The following is a 17,669-nucleotide window of genomic DNA, read 5'->3' as shown; positions in this document are numbered from 1 at the left end:
TGACAGGCAAGAGGAAAGATTGCTGTGGCTCTGATCAAACCTTCACTGTCCACAAGTGAGGTATCAGATGATTGAAGGATCGCAAATGCAGTCCCTTTCAAGGACAGCAGGGAAATGCCAGGCAATTACAGGGCTGTGAACCTAACATCAAGGGTAGGGAAATTATTTTAAAGAACTCATTAGCGATTCATTGGAAAAGCAGATTTTGACTGACCAATCTGCCAGAATTATTTCTGAGATGGTAATTAAGTGTATTGATGAGGTTACTAGTAGTTGTTTACATGAACTTCAGTTAGGCCTTTGATAAGATTCAGTAAGGGACACTGGTCCAAAAGGTCACAGCCCATGCGATTTAAATTAGCTTGGGTGTAGCAGACACCCAAAATTATTCTTTGAGATTGACTGACAGTATTCCTCAAGGATCAGTGCAGAAACCCTTGTTGTTTGTAGTATGTGCAAATGATGGAGGACATATGATCAGTAAGTTCACGGATGACATTGAGATATATTGTTGACAATGTGGACAGTAGTTTAGGCTACAGGGCAATGAAGTGGTCTGAGAAATTGCAGATGGCGTTTAATCACAATAAATGTGATGAGACACAAGAGATTGCAATGAATGTTGTGATTACTAATAAGGCTGAGGATATATACCATGAATGGTGAGGTCCTTGGAAGTAATGAGAAAGAGAGGCTTGTCCAGATATCCTTGAAGCTAGTAGCACAGGAAGATAATGTGATTAATAAGGCATATTGCATACTGGTTTTCATTAGTTGGGGCACTGAATACAAGTGCAGGGATGTTAAGCCAAGTTTAAAAATCTTTGGTTAAACCCTAGCTGAATGAGTTAATATGGTTACAGTGGATATATAATGGAAAGGAGATTTTGTGTGTTGGAGAGAGGATTCACCAGGGATTTCTGGAGATGGAGCAATTTGGTTAAGAGGAGAGTCTGGAGAGACTGGGTCTGTTTTTCCTGGAACCGAGGTTATGAGGGTTGGTGGGGGCGGTGGGGGGGGGGAGCATCAGTGTTACAATTAACCAAGTGCTATTACAGCACCAGCTGTCATATCAGGGCTCAATTCCTGCCCCTGTCTGCAAGGAGTTTGTGCCTTCTCCTCGTGACCGTGTGGGTTTCCTCCGGGTGCTCCAGTTTCCTCCCACATTCCAAAGATGTACAGTTAGGGGTTAGTGAGTGGCGGGCGTGTTACATTGATGCTGGAAGCATGGTAACACTTGCGGGCTGCCTGGCACAATCCTCACTGCTTTGATTTGATGCAAACACCTAACTGTATGTTTCAATGTATATGTGACAAATTAAACTAACCGTCTCTTAGGTAGGCTGCAAAATGCTGTTCCTCTTAGAGGTGAATAAAACAGGAGGATAAAAGATTTAGGGGAAGGAGTAAGATACACAGCAGATATTTAAAGGGTTTTTCACCCAGACAGTGGCAAGTATCTGGAATGAACAGCTGGAGTGGTGGAAGCAGAGCTGCTGACAGCATTGAAGAACTGTCTAAATGAATCCTTGAACTTCCTTGGCATAGAGGGTTATGAGCCAAGTGCTGAACAGCAAGTTTCAATGTAAATTTAGTGGGAATCAGTAGTTTTCAAATACAATATATTAAAGATACATACCATGCTGCTGTACAACACCATGGGGGATTACCCTGGTGATAAAACTAAATGGGAGCTTGGATTCCTGGCCAGAAAAGGCAGCTTTGTATAGGAGCAGCGTTTAACCTTTGCTTGCACAATCATAAAGTGCCTTTTCCTGTTCAAAGTTGCCAAGCAGTTGGCCCTCCTTCCTAATCCTCTCCACCCATCACAACAGACTCTGATTTTGGACTGTTTTAACTCCAATTTGTAGCATTTGATGATTAAAAACAAAAAAAATTACATCACTTTGCCTCCTGCATTTCAAGCAGTGTGGTCATGGGATAGCAGAAGCCTCCTCTTCATCTATTCTATTGCTTTTTGGTCTTTTGTTACAGCTCTTATTTGCCAACTTAGTCAATTATTGCTGCTGTTGAAATGTCACAAGTGAGAGCTAAAGGTTACTGTGTGACTCAAGTCCATCCTGTATTATCTTGCACCACTTCCAAGATAAGATCCCCCCCCACTCCAAAACAAATAATCTTTTGAGTCATAACCACAACCCAACTAGCATGACTTGCCTGATTAGGTTTTATTTTGTGTCTAGACCTTCACCAACCCTTCACTAGGATATTTCTGAACACACGTTGAACATCAGTGCATTCCTCAATACACACCAAGGCTGCAACCAAGGACTTTGCAAGTAAGACAACATCCAGTTATCAATTTATTTCCTGCGGACTGACCTCAATCTGAGCAGTGTGTTTAGCGTAATACTCCAGAGCTTCATCTCCTTCACCCATTTGACTGCCAGGTTTCAGCATTTGTTGTAGCTCTTTGTTGTGACGTGCCAACTGCAAGAGTAATGTAGATTTAAAGCAGAGCAGTTTCTTCCCACAGGCAGTTAATCTGATCAACCATTCTAGTTAGCCCCCACCCCCCCTCTATCTCAGTCACTGCACAGTAAACACCTTAATGCACTTTTCATACTGGTGTTTACATTGGAAATACATACTGATATTTATGTATATATGCACACTTTCCCACATCTGTACTTCTAAAACTTCATTTTTATATAATTCCTTATCCTGTATAATTGTTGAGTGTTTTTGTTCTTGTTGCACATTGCATCAGCAAACCACAGCAATTTCCTAACGCAAGTCAAAGGCATATGGCATACAAAGTAGAGTATTCTGAGTATTGTACTGTCTTGTGAACATATCTTTGGGTTGACAGTACAGGTCCAAACTTGTCACATCCCTTGGAGCTCCAGTTCAAAAATAACCTGAAATATCTTATTTTAAAAATGACACGTCTCCGCCGTTACCTTTTGACCACTGTTCCTGCACATGTGATCTGCTTATAACCACGTAATAAACTGCTTTATCTGTTGAACCTTGTTACTTTTCTTCAAAAACAATCATTTACCAGTAAATGTACATGGGTAGCTCTGTCATCTCATCTCTTCAGGAAATCTTGGAGATGACAATCAAAAACAAATACAAATGCCAGAAACCTAAAATAACAACAAAAATTGCTGGAAATACTCAGGAGGTTAGGTTACACTGGTGGGAAAAGAAACAGCGTTAATGATTCAAGCTGAACACCTTTCAGAATTAAAAAGTACATTACAGAGTTTCCACGTTGACTGCTATTTTAATTCTCTTTTCAGTTCTGTCTCTGACCCACCAATCTGTGGCCTGCTGTACTGTTACAAGCAGGTCCAGTGCAAACCCAGCTCACTGTTCATCCAACCATATTGCAACCTTGTGGACTGAATTCTACATCAGGTAACTCGTTTTCTGTCTGTGTCAGTTGTCTCACCCATCACAGACGTAGACTGGAAGACTGCTTTGCTGAACACCAACGCTCCGTCCACCAGAAAAGTGGGATCCCCCAGTGGCCACCCATTTAACTTCCACTTCCCTTTCCAACATGTCAATCCATGGCCTCCTCTACTCTCGTGATGAGGCCACACTCAGGTTGGAGGATCACACATCAAACTTGACATCAGGAAGGGCAGCCTTGAGTGTGGCAAGATGCAATGAGCATTTTTCATGGTAATGAAAACTCAAAAGGAATTTTGTCTGTCTTGACATTAGACATTAAACATGCTAGGCAGTAAATTTAAATTACAAGGATCAGACGTTTTTCTCAACTGAAAAATGGAAACAAATTTAGCTTTACAATGAAAACAAAACATGCTGGAAATACTCAATAGGTCAGGTGGCATATTTGGGAAGAGGAAGATACACTAAACATAACAGGTTGAAAGCTCTTCACTCAGTTTCTCTTTCTGTAGACACTGTTGGCAGCATTTTCTCTTTTCATTTCAGATTTCCAGCATCTACATTTTTTAAATTTCCACTTCTTTAATGTCATGTTTAACATATTGGAACACACAAAATATCTTAGAGGCTTAAACAACTAGACAGAAGCTAGTCAACATCCTGTTGTTCTTGCCACTCCCTTCTCTCGAACTAATGTGGACACGCTGCTTTTCTTCCCCATTAACTTTGAGTGAGCTCTTGTTTGATGTCATTATTTTACCTGATGAGCAAGAATGTAAATGTTATGGCCAACATTCCTGGGTGACGCTGCATGATCTTCACCATCTTCTGTTTCCTCAAACTCCACCTCTCCCTGCAGATATGCCTTCTTAATCACCTCCACCTAGGGAATAATTATTTCCATCAACAATCTCTCTTGGAAGGTGGAACATAATGTTCAAGAAAAATAAAGACTCCCTACCAGCTCCTTGGGCCTCATGTTGTATAGTATTCTCTCTGCATTTTCACTGTCATGTCTACTTTCCATTATTGCCAGCAGCAGCTTAGAGGCATTATTCTGTTTTTACAAAAAAATCACCACATTAGTGTATAGAAAAGTGACATTTCTTGTAGCAGTCGAACTCTGACAAGCATGATGACATTTTAAGATTACAATCAGATAATTATCAGGTATGGCAAACTTTTCAGCCAATCACTGTTACACTCAAACCAGAGGATTAATTAGTAACTAGCCAAATTGCGAGACTTGTGAATAGATGATAAAAGGTGACCGTTATGAAGACATTGAACATGGAAGAGTGGGGCATTGAGTGTGGGAGTCAGTAAATCAAGTTGCAGCTATACAAAACTTTGGTTAGACTGCATTTGTAGTAATATCTGCAGTTCTGGTTGCCCCATTACAGGAACGATATAGAGGATTTGGAGAGGGCACAGAAGAGGTACACCAGGAAGCTGCCTATATGAGAGAGGGATTTAACAATAATAAGAGATTTAACAAACTTAGATTGTTTTCTTTGAAGCATCAGAGGATGAGGGGAGATTTTACAGATGTTTGTAAAGTTATGAGAAGCTTAAATAGGGCAGATAGGCAGAGTCTGCTCCCGAGGGTAGAAATGTCAAAAGCCTTAAGGTGGAAGGTTTAAAGGAAATGTGGGTGGCAAGTTCTTTTTTAAAAGACACAGCAGATGGTATGTGCACAGAATGCATGGCCAAGGGTATTGGAAGCAGATATGAATGAGGAGATATGAAAGAAGCATTTGGGCAGGAAAATGAACATGCAGGGAATGGAGGAATATGGATCACATGCAGGCAGAAGGTATTAGTTTAACCTTGCATCATGGCCAACATAGACAAAGTAGGTTCATGGGCCTACTCCTACGGTGTATTGTACTGTTGTATGTTCTTTCTGCATTTGTGCTGACCGTGATGCCAAGCCGGAGGTAAGATCTTTACAAAGAGAATGGTGGGTGCGTGGAATGCACTGCCAGGGGTGACGGTAGAGGCAGAAATATTCCGGACATTTAAGAAACTCCTGCATAAAAGAAAAAAAGTGGAGGGCTATGTAGGAGGGATTGATCTTGGAATAGGTTTAAAGGTCGGCACATCATGGACTGAAGGGCCTGTACTGTGCTATAACGATCTTTGTTGTGTTGTGTAAACTAATCCCACCTGCCTGCATTCTTCTATTTCTTGCCTGTTGATGTATCTGCCCAAATGCCTCAAATTTTGCTATCATACCTCCTTTTACCACCTCCCTTGGTATTGCGTGCCAGGCACCTTCTGATCGCCAAAAAGTAATGCAACTTTATTTTGCTATGACATAGTTATATTATAATAATGACAATCAAGTATTTCATTTCTCATGCAATTCAATTGCCATCCAGAAGCCCAGTACAAGGATGAGACTGGATGAACTCATTCCCTGGTCATCAGTTCTTCTTCTGCTCTGGCAATCGCTTGGAATCAAGGCAAATTTACTTCCGCTTAGTTTTGTTGAGTCCTAAGGTGGCTAAAGAAACTAATCAGACCAACACTGCCTTGCGTTGTGTGGAAATGCCACCAAGTAATGATCCAGGGCAGGTAAAGTCTGGAGTTGGTTTAGCATTCAGTACAAAAGATGTATAATTGCAGCAGTTGCCATTTTCTAATCACCATATAGTACTCAGTTGTATTGACATCATGGAAACTTGATGGGAGAATACCAGGTTCCTCATACATTAATTTCTACCACAGTCCAATTTCTTCCCTATCAAAGACTAAACAACTTAGCAAAGAGGAATCTAACCCAAGGTTTGCTGGTCTTCCCAGTGGTGCATCTATACCATCTGGAAATAAATTTAAAGTTCAAGTAATCAATTTTGTACTGCCCACCCTGCTTACCTTCAATTCCAGCACAAGGTCCATTCTCTTCTTTCCCAAAGGATTGATATCATTAAGAATTAGTGCAATGATAATGTCTATTCCATTTGATTCATGGGTGGCAATACAGTTCTGTGAAAACAAGTTAAATAAAGTCATTTTAGTTATGCTGCTGCTTCCAAGTTAGGGAACAGCAGCTTTGGAAAGCCAAAACATTTATTTAGTGATGTTCCCATTCACAGAAGCAGTATTTAATCGCCCCACATCTGAATACCTGTGGTTTGTAAACTACCTGCATGAAGATATTTTATGCACCCCAACAGAGGGGACTGAGACAAAAAGTTGTTTAAATCATTTATTGCTGTAGACAGTCTTCTTGCAATTAATTATGGTGTCAGTGGTGATACTCTTCTCTGACTACTGAGGTTGTGGGTGGAACACCTATTCTAGAGGCCCAAGAATAACAAGTAAGCTGTAAAACTTGATTTGAAATATTGAAGATATTGCCGTAATGAATCAGTTTATGTGATCTGATACCATGTTTAAAAAAACAATTATGCATAGAAATAATACCTTTAATTTGCCTTCCTATACGAAGACTGTTAAGACACAAGAGCAAAGTTAGGCCATTCAGCCCATTAAGCCTGCTCTGCCATTCCAACAAGGCTGAATTATTATCCCTCTCAACCCAATTCTCCTGCCTTCTCGCTGCAACCTTTGACACCCTTACTAATCAAAACCTATACGCCTTTGCTTAAAATATACTCAATGACTTGGCCTCCACGGGTGTCCAAGCTTACAGGGACAAGAGATGAGATTCACTATCTCTAGCTAAAAAAATTCCTCCTCATCTCTGTTCTAAAGGGAATTCTTTTTATTCAGAGGCTGTGCCCTGTGGTCACAGATTCTCCCACTACTGGAAACAACCTCTCAACATCCACTTTACATAGCACTTTCAATATTTGGTAGGCTTTGTTGGTTTTGTGCTGTCTTTAACTTCCCCTGTCAGCCACAGTTCCCTCAACCTCCCTTTAGAATGCTGCTTCTACATTGGGATGAAATGATCCTAAATCTTCTGAGTTACTCCCTTAAATCTAGCCATTGCTGTTCTTCTATCATCCTTGCCAGCGTCCCCTTCCAATGAACTTTGACCAGCTCCTCTCTCATGCCTCTCAGCTTAGCTTTACTCCACTGTAATACTGATATATCTGATTTTAGTTTCTCCCTCTCAAACTGCTGAGTGACTTCTATCGTATTATGATCACTACCTCCAAAGGATTCTGTTACCTTACGCTCTTCCAGAGCACAGTGACAACCTGATTTTCCCAGTCTTCCCATGAGAATTTGTAAACATGCCTCTGTGGATTATAATGAATGTACTGCAACCAGCTCTGGGCCACCAACAAAAAAATGCCTGCTCCACAACAAAAATAAAATCACAAATGACATTCTTTTTCAGCTGCTCCTAGGGATGGCTTGAACGTATACCTGGTTCTCATGGCAAGGCCCTTGACAATATTCAGTTAAGCTTTCCAGTGTTTGATTGATGAGGGAAACATTCTTTTCATTGATGTAGAGTCCCAAAAGGCCCAGTCCACCAGTGGTGCTGCCACAGATGCAGTCTAGGAACTGCAGTGTCTCGCAGACCAGGTTATAGTTAGTCTTGTTGTTTTGACATCGCAGGAAGTTCTGAAGTGAAACAATAAAAAGAAAAATATTATTTTCTTGACTTTCTTAATTGATTGCAAGTTATAGCAGGTGCTACGTTTAATTCTTACAGGTTGTTCCTCCATCAAGTTTTCAGATAGATTTTCCAAGCTCAAATTTCAAAGTTATTAACGTGTCACCATATACAACCCTGAGATTCATTTTCTTGCGGGCATTCACACTAAATACAAAGAAACACAATTGGATCAATGAAAACCCACACAGAACAGGACGGACAACCAACCAATGTGCAAAAGTCAACAAACTGTACAAATACAAAAAAAAGGAAAAAAGAATAATAAATAAATAAACTTTGGTTTCAAGTTCCTTGGTATACACATCACCGAAGATCTCACCTGGACGTACACACTGGCTGTGTGGCAAAAAAGCACAACAGCATCTCTTCCACTGCAGATGACTGAAGTAGTTCGGCATGAGCCCCCAAATCCTCAAGACCTTCTGCAGGGGCACAATTGGGAGCATACTGACTGGCTGTATCACTGCCTGGTACGGAAACTGCACCAACCTTGATCGTTGGGCACTACAGAGAGTGGTACAGACAGTCCAACGCATCTGTGGATGTGAACTTCCCTCCATTGAGGATGTTTACAGCAGCAGGTGCATAAAGGAGGCCTGGAAGATCATCCGGGACACCAGTCTCCCCAACCACAAACTGTTTCAGCTGTTTCCATCAGGACCAACAGGCTACAGGACAGCTTCTTTCTACAAGCCATTAGACATATAAATTCACATATCTGTATATTGAGACAGAGTCATAATGCAAAGATTTTTACTCCCTCACATTGTGGGACGGTTGTGAGATTTAAATAATTCCAATTAAATTCAAGAGCCTGAAGGTTGAGGCGTAATAACTGTTCCCGAACTTGGTGATGTGGGTCCTGTGGCTCCTGTTCCTCCTTCCCGAGGGCAGTAGCGAGAAGAGAACATGGCCTGGATGGTGGGCGTCCTTGATGATGGATGCTGCTTTCTTGTGATGGCACTCCTTGCGGAAGTGCTCAATCGTGGGGAGGGCTTTATTTGTGAAGTATCCACTACTTTTTGTTCAAGGGCATTGGTGTTTCCATACTAAGCCATGATGCAACCAGTCAATATACTCTCCACAGCGCAGCTATATAAGTTTGCCAAAGTTTCATATAAGATAGCAAATCTTCTCAACCCTCTAAGTGCTGCCGTTCTTTCTGCATAATGACATTCACATGCTGAACCAACGACAGTTCCTCTGAAATAACGTCGAGGAATTTAAAGTTGGTGACCCTCTCCACTTCTGATCCCCAGATAAAGAGTGGCTCATGGACGTCCTACTTCCTCCTTCAGTAGTCAATAATCAGCTCCTTGATCTTGCCGACACTGCGTGAGAGGTTGTCGATGTGGTACCATGCAGCCAGATATTCTATCTCCCTCCTAGATGCTGATTTATCACCACCTTTGATTTGGCTGTCGCCATCAAACTTAAATATAACACGGCTTCACAGTCGTAAGTATAAAGCAAGTAAAACAAGGGGCTAAGCAGACAGCCTGTGGTGCACTTGTGCTGATGGAGATTGTGGAAGAGATGTTGCCAATCTGTACTGATTAGGGTCTGCAAGTGAGAAAGTTGAGAATCCAGTTGCAGGAGGAGGTGTTGAAGCCAAAATCTTGGAGCTTGTCTATTAGCTTTGAGGGGATGATAGTACTGAATGCCGAGCTGTAGTCCACAAAGGGCATCCTGATGCATGCATCATCACTGTCCAGATGTTGAAGAGTTGAGTGAAGAGCCAATAAATTGGCATCTGCTATAGATCTGTTGTTACAGAAGGGAAAATGGAGCAGATCCAAATCACTCCTCAAGCAGAAGTTGATAGTTTCATCACCAACCTCTCAAAGCACTTCATCACAGTGGATGCAAGTGCTAGTGGACGACTGTCACTGAGGTAGGTTCCACATTCTTCTTCGACACTGGCATAATTGAAGCTAGCTTGAAGCAGCAGGGCACCTCAGACTGCCACAGCATGAGGTTACAGATATCAGTGAACATTCCAGCCAATCAATCGCACAGATCTTCAATGCTCAGCCATGTACCCCATCTGACTCAAATGCTTTCTGTGGGTTCACCCTGGTGAAAGATGCTCTCATGTCAGCCTCAGAATTAAATCACAGGGTCATCGGGGGCTGTGGAGCTCGTGAAGTGCCTCCACGTTTTGTCAGTAAAAGCGAGTACAAAGGGCATTGTTGAGCTCATTTTCTATGGGGTAAAAAGTAAACCAATGGTAGATGAAAGACTAAATGAGAAATCAGCAAGCTCATTTAAAAGTAAAACCTTGGCAGGGAAAAGTGATAATATAACTCAATATTGTAGCACTTACTTCTGGCTCATTTCTATCCCTTGAGTCAACCAGCGGAGATAATCTGCTCATTAATGGTATCCTGCTCTGCAAAAATTAGCTGCTTATTTCCTCTACATCACAACAGAGGCGCACTTCATATAGAAAGTCACACAGCACTACCTAAGCAGGTCTTTTGGCCCATCTTATCTATGCCGAACTGGTATTCTGCCTAGTCCTATTGAGCTGCACCTATACCACGGCCCTCCACAGCTCTCCCACCAATGTACTTACCCAAATTTTTCTTAAATGTTGTAATTGAATCCGTACCCAGTGCTTCTGCTGGCAGCTCTTTCCACACTCATACCGCCCTCTGAGTAACAAAGATCCTCCCTCAGGTACCCCTGAAATATTTCACCTTTCACTCTTATCCTACCACCTCTAATCCAAGTTCAACTTCAGGGTCAGTATTCAACCATATACATGTATACCACCCAAAGAAACAATGTTCCTCTGTACCAGACACAGGACATGTAATTCACACACACAAGACAAAGTAATATTACCACAAGGAAAGTAACAAATAATGAGCATTTACAACACGTTAAAAAGTAAACAGTATAACGCTTCTGGCACTTCATACATGACAAGCCCGGGGGGGGGGGGCAGTGGCAGGGAGTTCAGTAGTCTTATGACCTGGGGCAGGCAGCTGTTTCCCACCCGAGTAGTTCTTTTCCTAATACTATTGTACTTCCTGTCTGATGGAAGGGGGTCAAAGAGACTGTTGGGTGGTTGGGGGGATCATTGACGATACGAAGGGCCCTGTGTGCGCAGCGCTCCCCATAAATATCTCTGATGGGTGGAAGAGAGACTGCGATGATCCACTCAGCTGTTCTTCCAATGCTTTGTAGGGACCTGTGGTCAGATGCCCTGCAATTCTCATACCAGGCGATGATGCAGCTGGTCAGGACACACTCAATGGTAAAAACTGAGGGGAGGAGGGGGTCTACACATCTCAGTCTCTTCAGGAAGTGGAGATGCGGCTGTGCTTTGTTGACCAAAGAGATGGTGTTGGGGTCCAGGTCAGGTCATCCATTACATGCACTCCCAGAAACTTTGTGCTCCTAACTCTCTCCACAGAGGAGCCCTAGTTGTGCAGTGAGCAATGGTCAACCTGCACCTTCCTAAAGTCCACGATCTCTTAGATCTTGTCCACAGCGAGTCTCAAGTTGCTGTGCTCGAGGTCTAGTTTTGAGTCTAAACTCCAGTTCTAGACTCACCAATGACATGGGCATTTTCCCAGGAATGTGGGGCTTGTCAATAAGAACAAGAATACACTCCAGGAGATCTGGGGATAGAAGCAATGATGTCTCATGGAAATGGAAAGGGGCCACCGACAATAATAATGTTGCCTGTGGCCCCATGAACGTGATGTTTTTATATACGTATATCAAACTAAACAATATTCATAATAATAATTATTGACAAGACTAAACCATGCAATGCCTTTTTATTCTTGCAATAATTTACAATGCATTAAGTAGTGTTCTATTACATTCCTTAAAGCCAGGATGACTGATGCCACTCGTGGCCCCATGAAGGTGATGTTTCAGTACTGAAATATAGCTACATGACTCAACAGCAAAAATAAAGAAATGGAATGGCTGGGATGTCTGAACCAGAGGTCACTAGCATAAGTAAGGGGTTTGCCACTGAGGATTGAGACAAAGAAATTTCTTTAGCCAGAAGCTGGTAAATCTTGGGAACACCCTACCCAGGAGAGCAGTTGAGGCTCAGTAATTCAATACCACAATTGGATATTATGGTAATCAAAATATATGAGATTACCATGGGAACAGACAAGAGGTGAAAGTCTATCATTACCTTGTTGAATGATGGAGTAGTTGTGAAATACTGAATGGCCTTCTTATAACTGTGTTCTAATGCATTGCTTCTCTCCCATGAGATTTCTTGACATGTTCGATATAAATGAGGACAATTTTTAAATTTTAATGTTTTAAACACAAGAGATTCTGCAGATTCTGGAAATTCAGAGTAACACGCATAAAAGTGTTGGAGGAACTCAGCAGGTCAGGTAGCATCTCTGTAATGGGATAATCAATATTTCAGGTTGAGACCCTTTGTCAGGTCCTGATGAAAGGTCTCAGCCCGAAATGTCTTCTCTATTTTGTTCAATAATTTAATTTGGTCTTGATAAGCTGTTGAAACATCTTTATTATTGAGGACTTCATGTTTCATATTGCAACTCTATAATACTGCATGCTCCACTTTTAGTAGAGGATCAATCACCAACTGTTATTCCTTGAAACTGTGGTTCTTTACCAGTTTTGCAGGATAAGGCACAACAGTCAGTAATAGAAACTGAATCTGAACAGACACCACAAGAGGAAAAGCTTCTATTTCCACCCTGGCCCCATCTTACTTATCCCTTTCCCATCTTCTCCGCAACATAAAACTAATTGGCTTGCTCTTCCCCAGTTCTGACAATCTGCCTTTAGGCAGAAATATCCTCTTTCAGTGGGTTTGGCCACATCTGCGGAGTGATTGCAGTATTTCCAGTTTCCGATTTTCAATGACCTTTTTCACCCTGTACCCGAGTTAGCATTTTGTGTCCCTTCATATATTTGATTCTTTTAGGTGCCATTTCTTCTTATCACCATCCTGTAGTATTTATGCTGCTTCCTTGCCAGGGGCTCCCCCCGCCCCCACATTCCCTGTCAACACAAGACTGTATAGCAAATAGGAACCTCTTTTGCTCTAGGACTTGTGCTGCCCGATTTCCTGAAATTTTCCTGTCATTCTTTAAAGTAAGGAATCTGGAGGTATTTACAGAGGAGAGTGATGTATTGAATAATTTGGGGAATAGAGGACGACAGAGATCTGGCACAGAAGAGTCATTGAGACCTGGACTGATCAGCCAAGATCATACTGAATGACAGGTCAGGTCAGAGGGGATGAATGGCCTGCTCCTGCTCCTATTGTGCTCTTTCCATTATAAATAACATCTTTTTCTCTTTTGGACAAGGACTATTAGCATCAAACACATCCATGTCAGAGTGGCCAGAGGTTGAGTAAAACTCCATCAGGTCAAATCCAGAGTCAAAGAGCACTCATGAAGGCACCTGCAGGTCTATTTAAAAATTCAGATTCTAGAGGTCTAATGCATTGTGAAAGTCAGCTCTCCAAGTTTACATTACTTTCATAATCAAAACAGTCCACGTAAAATTTGAATTCCCTATTAGTTTTTGATTATGAAAGAATAATTTGCATTTCATTCCCCAAGGACTACATTTCAATGGGTGATATTTACCGTTATTTATTTTACATTTGTTCCAGAGCGCATTTTCTGATCAATGAATTAAAATGAAGCCTTTCAATCAGCATCACAGTTGAGTTAGTTGTCTTGGCTTGAAACCCATTCCAAAATCTGGGCAAAAAAATCATTGGCTGAGTGGGCACACATAGCCCATCCCACACCATCAATTGAAGGCAAATATGAGATCATTATAGTCATAGTCATACTTCATTGATCCTGGGGGGAAATTGGTTTTCGGTACAGTTGCACCACAAATAATAAATAGTAATAGAACCATAAATAGTTAAATAGTAATATGTAAATTATGCCAGTAAATTATGAAATAAGTCCAGGACCAGCCTATTGGCTCAGGGTGTCTGACCCTCCAAGGGAGGAGTTGTAAAGTTTGATGGCCACAGGCAGGAATGACTTCCTATGACGCTCTGTGTTGTATCTCGGTGGAATGAGTCTCTGGCTGAATGTACTCCTGTGCCTACCCAGTACATTATGTAGTGGATGGGAGACATTGACCAAGATGGCATGCAACTTAATTCAGTACTATAATACTGAAGGGAAGATGACAGCAAGAAAGGGGTGTCTGATGTACCTGCATAATGAGGGTAGGACAGAAGAAGACCCATACTCCTCAGAGCACTAACAAAATTCGATGAGGAATGGGAACAAAGAGGAACAAAAAGAGAAGCTCCAGAAGTGGGAACAAATTCGAGCAGAAGCAGATTACGTATTACATGGACTTGTCATTTACTCCCAGGTAGGAATAATTTCATGACTAAAGTAAATGGATAATTTAACTTGTCAAGCTGTGATTAAAAGAACAATCATTTACAAGAGTCATTTGCCAGAACTGTACACAAATACACTCAACTGAAATACAAACTTGTGAAACATTTAACTTCATAAGAAACCACCAATAAAATGGCTGTTAACTCATTTGATTGGACATGGCTCTGATCGCCAGTAAAACAGCCCTTACCTGTTCTTTCCAAACTCTAAATTCCACTGCCCGCAATGACTCAGTTGGTAACTCTATCAACTTCTGAAGGAGAAGGTTTGGGGATGAAGTCACCCTTTATTGACCTGCCACTTGCAGATCAAATCTGAGAAACTGCCACATGATAGGAGATGATGCGTGTTGGATAAGTATATAAGATGGACCAGGCAGTCTGATAGCAATAGTAGAAACAAAAGCAAGTGCTATAAGCCAGTATTCGGACCAATATTTACCCTTCTGTTATCACTACAAGAATGGATTGTCGGATTTTCATCTTTCTCCTCTTGGGTATTTCCCTACCCCATCCCAATCAAAGACAGTTTGTTTCCACTCAGTTCAACTGATCCTAAGGTGATGGATGAGTCCAACAGACTCGGACTTTTCCAGAGAGATGGGGCAAGAGCAGAGGTGCCTGATGGTTGGGAAGTTTGAGGGAGTGCATTCCTTCCACTGTCTACACACAGAATGGGCCTGGGATTCTCAGAGCCATCCTGAATACTTCTCCACTTTGAGCAGTTACTTTCACACTGGTTGTGAACATTGCTTATACTGAATTGTTTATCATTTTTACACAAACAGGCTAGGCAGTTTGGATGGTACAGTAACTCTATGGCATTTTTCATATTTCAAAGATATCTCTGATTGTGAAGCACTTTGCAATATCTTAGAATGAATGTGAAATACAACGGATGAATGGAATCCTCAAAGATTTCACAGGTTAAAATACATTTACAATTGGTAGATCAACAAAAGTAAATTAAAAGGTAAAGCAAGTCATTTTTGCCTTGATTTAGCAACAAGAATGACTATCTATATTTCCCTACAGTTCATGCAGATGTCTACTGTAAAACAGTTTCCCTCTATTCAAATTTAGACAAATTTCGCAAATGAAGGCCAAGACAAATCCCAGAAGTGCTTTCCATTGGTCCTAAAGACAAGGAAGTTTCACAAGTTTGAACCCATCACTGAACTAGTTTCTCCTATTACCTAGGAATAAAGTTTATCAATATATCAAAATCCTGCCTGGAACACCCAAAGCTCACCAGCAGCTACTATTGAGAAACAGAAATCAATGATGGCCATAATTAAGTGAAAGAAACCCAATATTGAAGAGACTGACTATTTATGGTTTTTCTCTGCTCTTATACATTCTTACATACATACTCAAAAGCTTAGCAGGCTCCTTGAGTCTCATATTTAAGAAACTTCAGGCCAATTTATGCTTGATGTTTCAATCAACATTTTTGTGGCAGAAGACTTGAAAGGCAGCATATTTGGGAAAGGTTCATCGAACCGACAGGAAAGGAGGAGCTGAATGTCTTTTAAAATGTCATGCCTTGCATACCGTATTATCTTGATGGAACAGTTTTGTTGAGAGTTCAAGTGACGTTCATAAAATTCTGGAATGGCCTCCCTCACTGAGACCAACTTTCAAACTCCTAAACCACTGTGGGTAACCTCACTCACCTCAACTCTGAACTGACTCCTAAGCTATGGGCTCATTCTCAAGGACTCATGCTCACAATATTATCTATCTATCTATCTATCCATGTATTGTATTTGCACAGTCTGCCTTCTTTTGCACATTGGTTGTTTGTCAGTTTTGTTTGTGCGTAGATTTTCATTGATTCTATTGCATTTCTTCTACTGTGGATGCCTGCAAGAAAATGAATCTCAAAGTAGCATATGGTGACACGTACGTACTTGGATAATAAATATACTTTGAACTTATTTCAGCTCAGCTGGAGGAAGCTACCATGTGATCCACAAACAGGAGAGCAGATTTGACTGGCAGCTCAACAGCCTCTGTCAGAGAGAAGAGGGCAAGCTATGGAATCAAGTGCCTGGTTCCAACAGGAACAATCTTGCTTGAAAGGTGAATCTCATCAGGTGAATCACTGAACCTGAAATACTTATAAAAGTATTACTTTCATCAAACTGTTACGACAACTTGTAAATCTCGGTGGCTCACCATGTAAGCAAGCCAGAACAGATTTCACCTAGCCCGGTTTTCTTCAGATGACAAACTTCTTGTGATAGTTAATTCACAAAAATTTGGTGATGCATCAGAAAAAAAGGACATTAGACCTATTCACCTCAAATATTCATTAGATGGTTGGACTATCAATTATCTAGGATCCTTGAAATGATTGGAATGGCGTAACTATTAATCGGGTTCACGGATTTTAAATAAACCTGCTAAGAGGGACTGTTATCCAAACATAACAGCAGCAATTAAAGCACTTAGATTTAGGCTTTCTTAATAACGAATTTAACTGCCATTCCTCAAGGTGCAAGAGGCAGCCAAACCATCATTTATTTCTGTACAACTGCAAAAACAGTCCTTGAGCTGTACCCAACGAGTCAGAATCTAACGCAATTTGCTTGACTGTCACTATACATAATTTTGAATATTGAACATATGTACTCCATATTCTCTATTTACATATACTGTCTCTAATTGTGTTTCCTATCTATGTATTAAATAGAAAGTTAATTACATTTGAAATATTTTTATATGATGTTAGACTTGACACCCTGGCAATATGCACACTCACAATCACAAATGAATTAATTTGGATTGTTGACTATATCACAGTTCATGTTAAATGTAGAAAAGTTTTCAACAATAAACTTTGGAACAGCCTCTAACAGAACACTGCATACTGACACACTTGCAAATCATGGCCAGTTACGTTCCTTTTTTTTTGGCGCGTGCGAGTCTGTACATGTGCGTCTGCGTGTCCGTGCGTGCGTCTGTGATGATGTCTTTTTCATGGCTTTTTACAAGGCGCTGAAGAGGAGAGAGACTGCGTGACTCGCCACTCCTCACACAGACATCTTCGCAGTATTTTCCCTTTATTTTACGAGGTCCAGTTGCGATCTCGACACTCAACCTGGCACGGATGGAAAGCATACGCGGGGGTGGAACCTACTAGTTTCGAACCCGGGAACCTCTGCTCCTGGGTCCAGCGCCGATGTCGTTGCGCCACCAGCCGGCTCGGCCAGTTACCTTCCAAGCCAGAGGACAATCAGAGGAAAGCAGGACAGCTGTCTCTCTTCTAGA

General features: G+C 41.3%; 1 protein-coding gene across 9 annotated transcripts in view; it reads right to left on the bottom strand.

The window, feature by feature from the left end:
• The window catches only part of LOC134356755 (inositol 1,4,5-trisphosphate receptor type 1), a 552,079-nt gene that overhangs the window by 180,226 nt on the left and 354,184 nt on the right, over positions 1-17,669 (bottom strand). For all 9 annotated transcript variants that reach the window (XM_063067855.1, XM_063067853.1, XM_063067854.1 and 6 more), the window contains 5 exons: positions 7,735-7,935; positions 6,268-6,378; positions 4,349-4,444; positions 4,148-4,270; positions 2,344-2,451 (listed from right to left, as the gene is read on the bottom strand). In XM_063067855.1, the coding sequence (XP_062923925.1) occupies positions 2,344-2,451; positions 4,148-4,270; positions 4,349-4,444; positions 6,268-6,378; positions 7,735-7,935 (639 nt within the window). The remainder of the gene's footprint in view (positions 1-2,343; positions 2,452-4,147; positions 4,271-4,348; positions 4,445-6,267; positions 6,379-7,734; positions 7,936-17,669) is intronic.

This window comes from Mobula hypostoma, chromosome 15, assembly GCF_963921235.1.
Source record: "Mobula hypostoma chromosome 15, sMobHyp1.1, whole genome shotgun sequence".
In the NCBI taxonomy this organism is placed as follows: domain Eukaryota; kingdom Metazoa; phylum Chordata; class Chondrichthyes; order Myliobatiformes; family Myliobatidae; genus Mobula; species Mobula hypostoma.
This window is presented reverse-complemented; position numbering and strand designations above follow the sequence as displayed.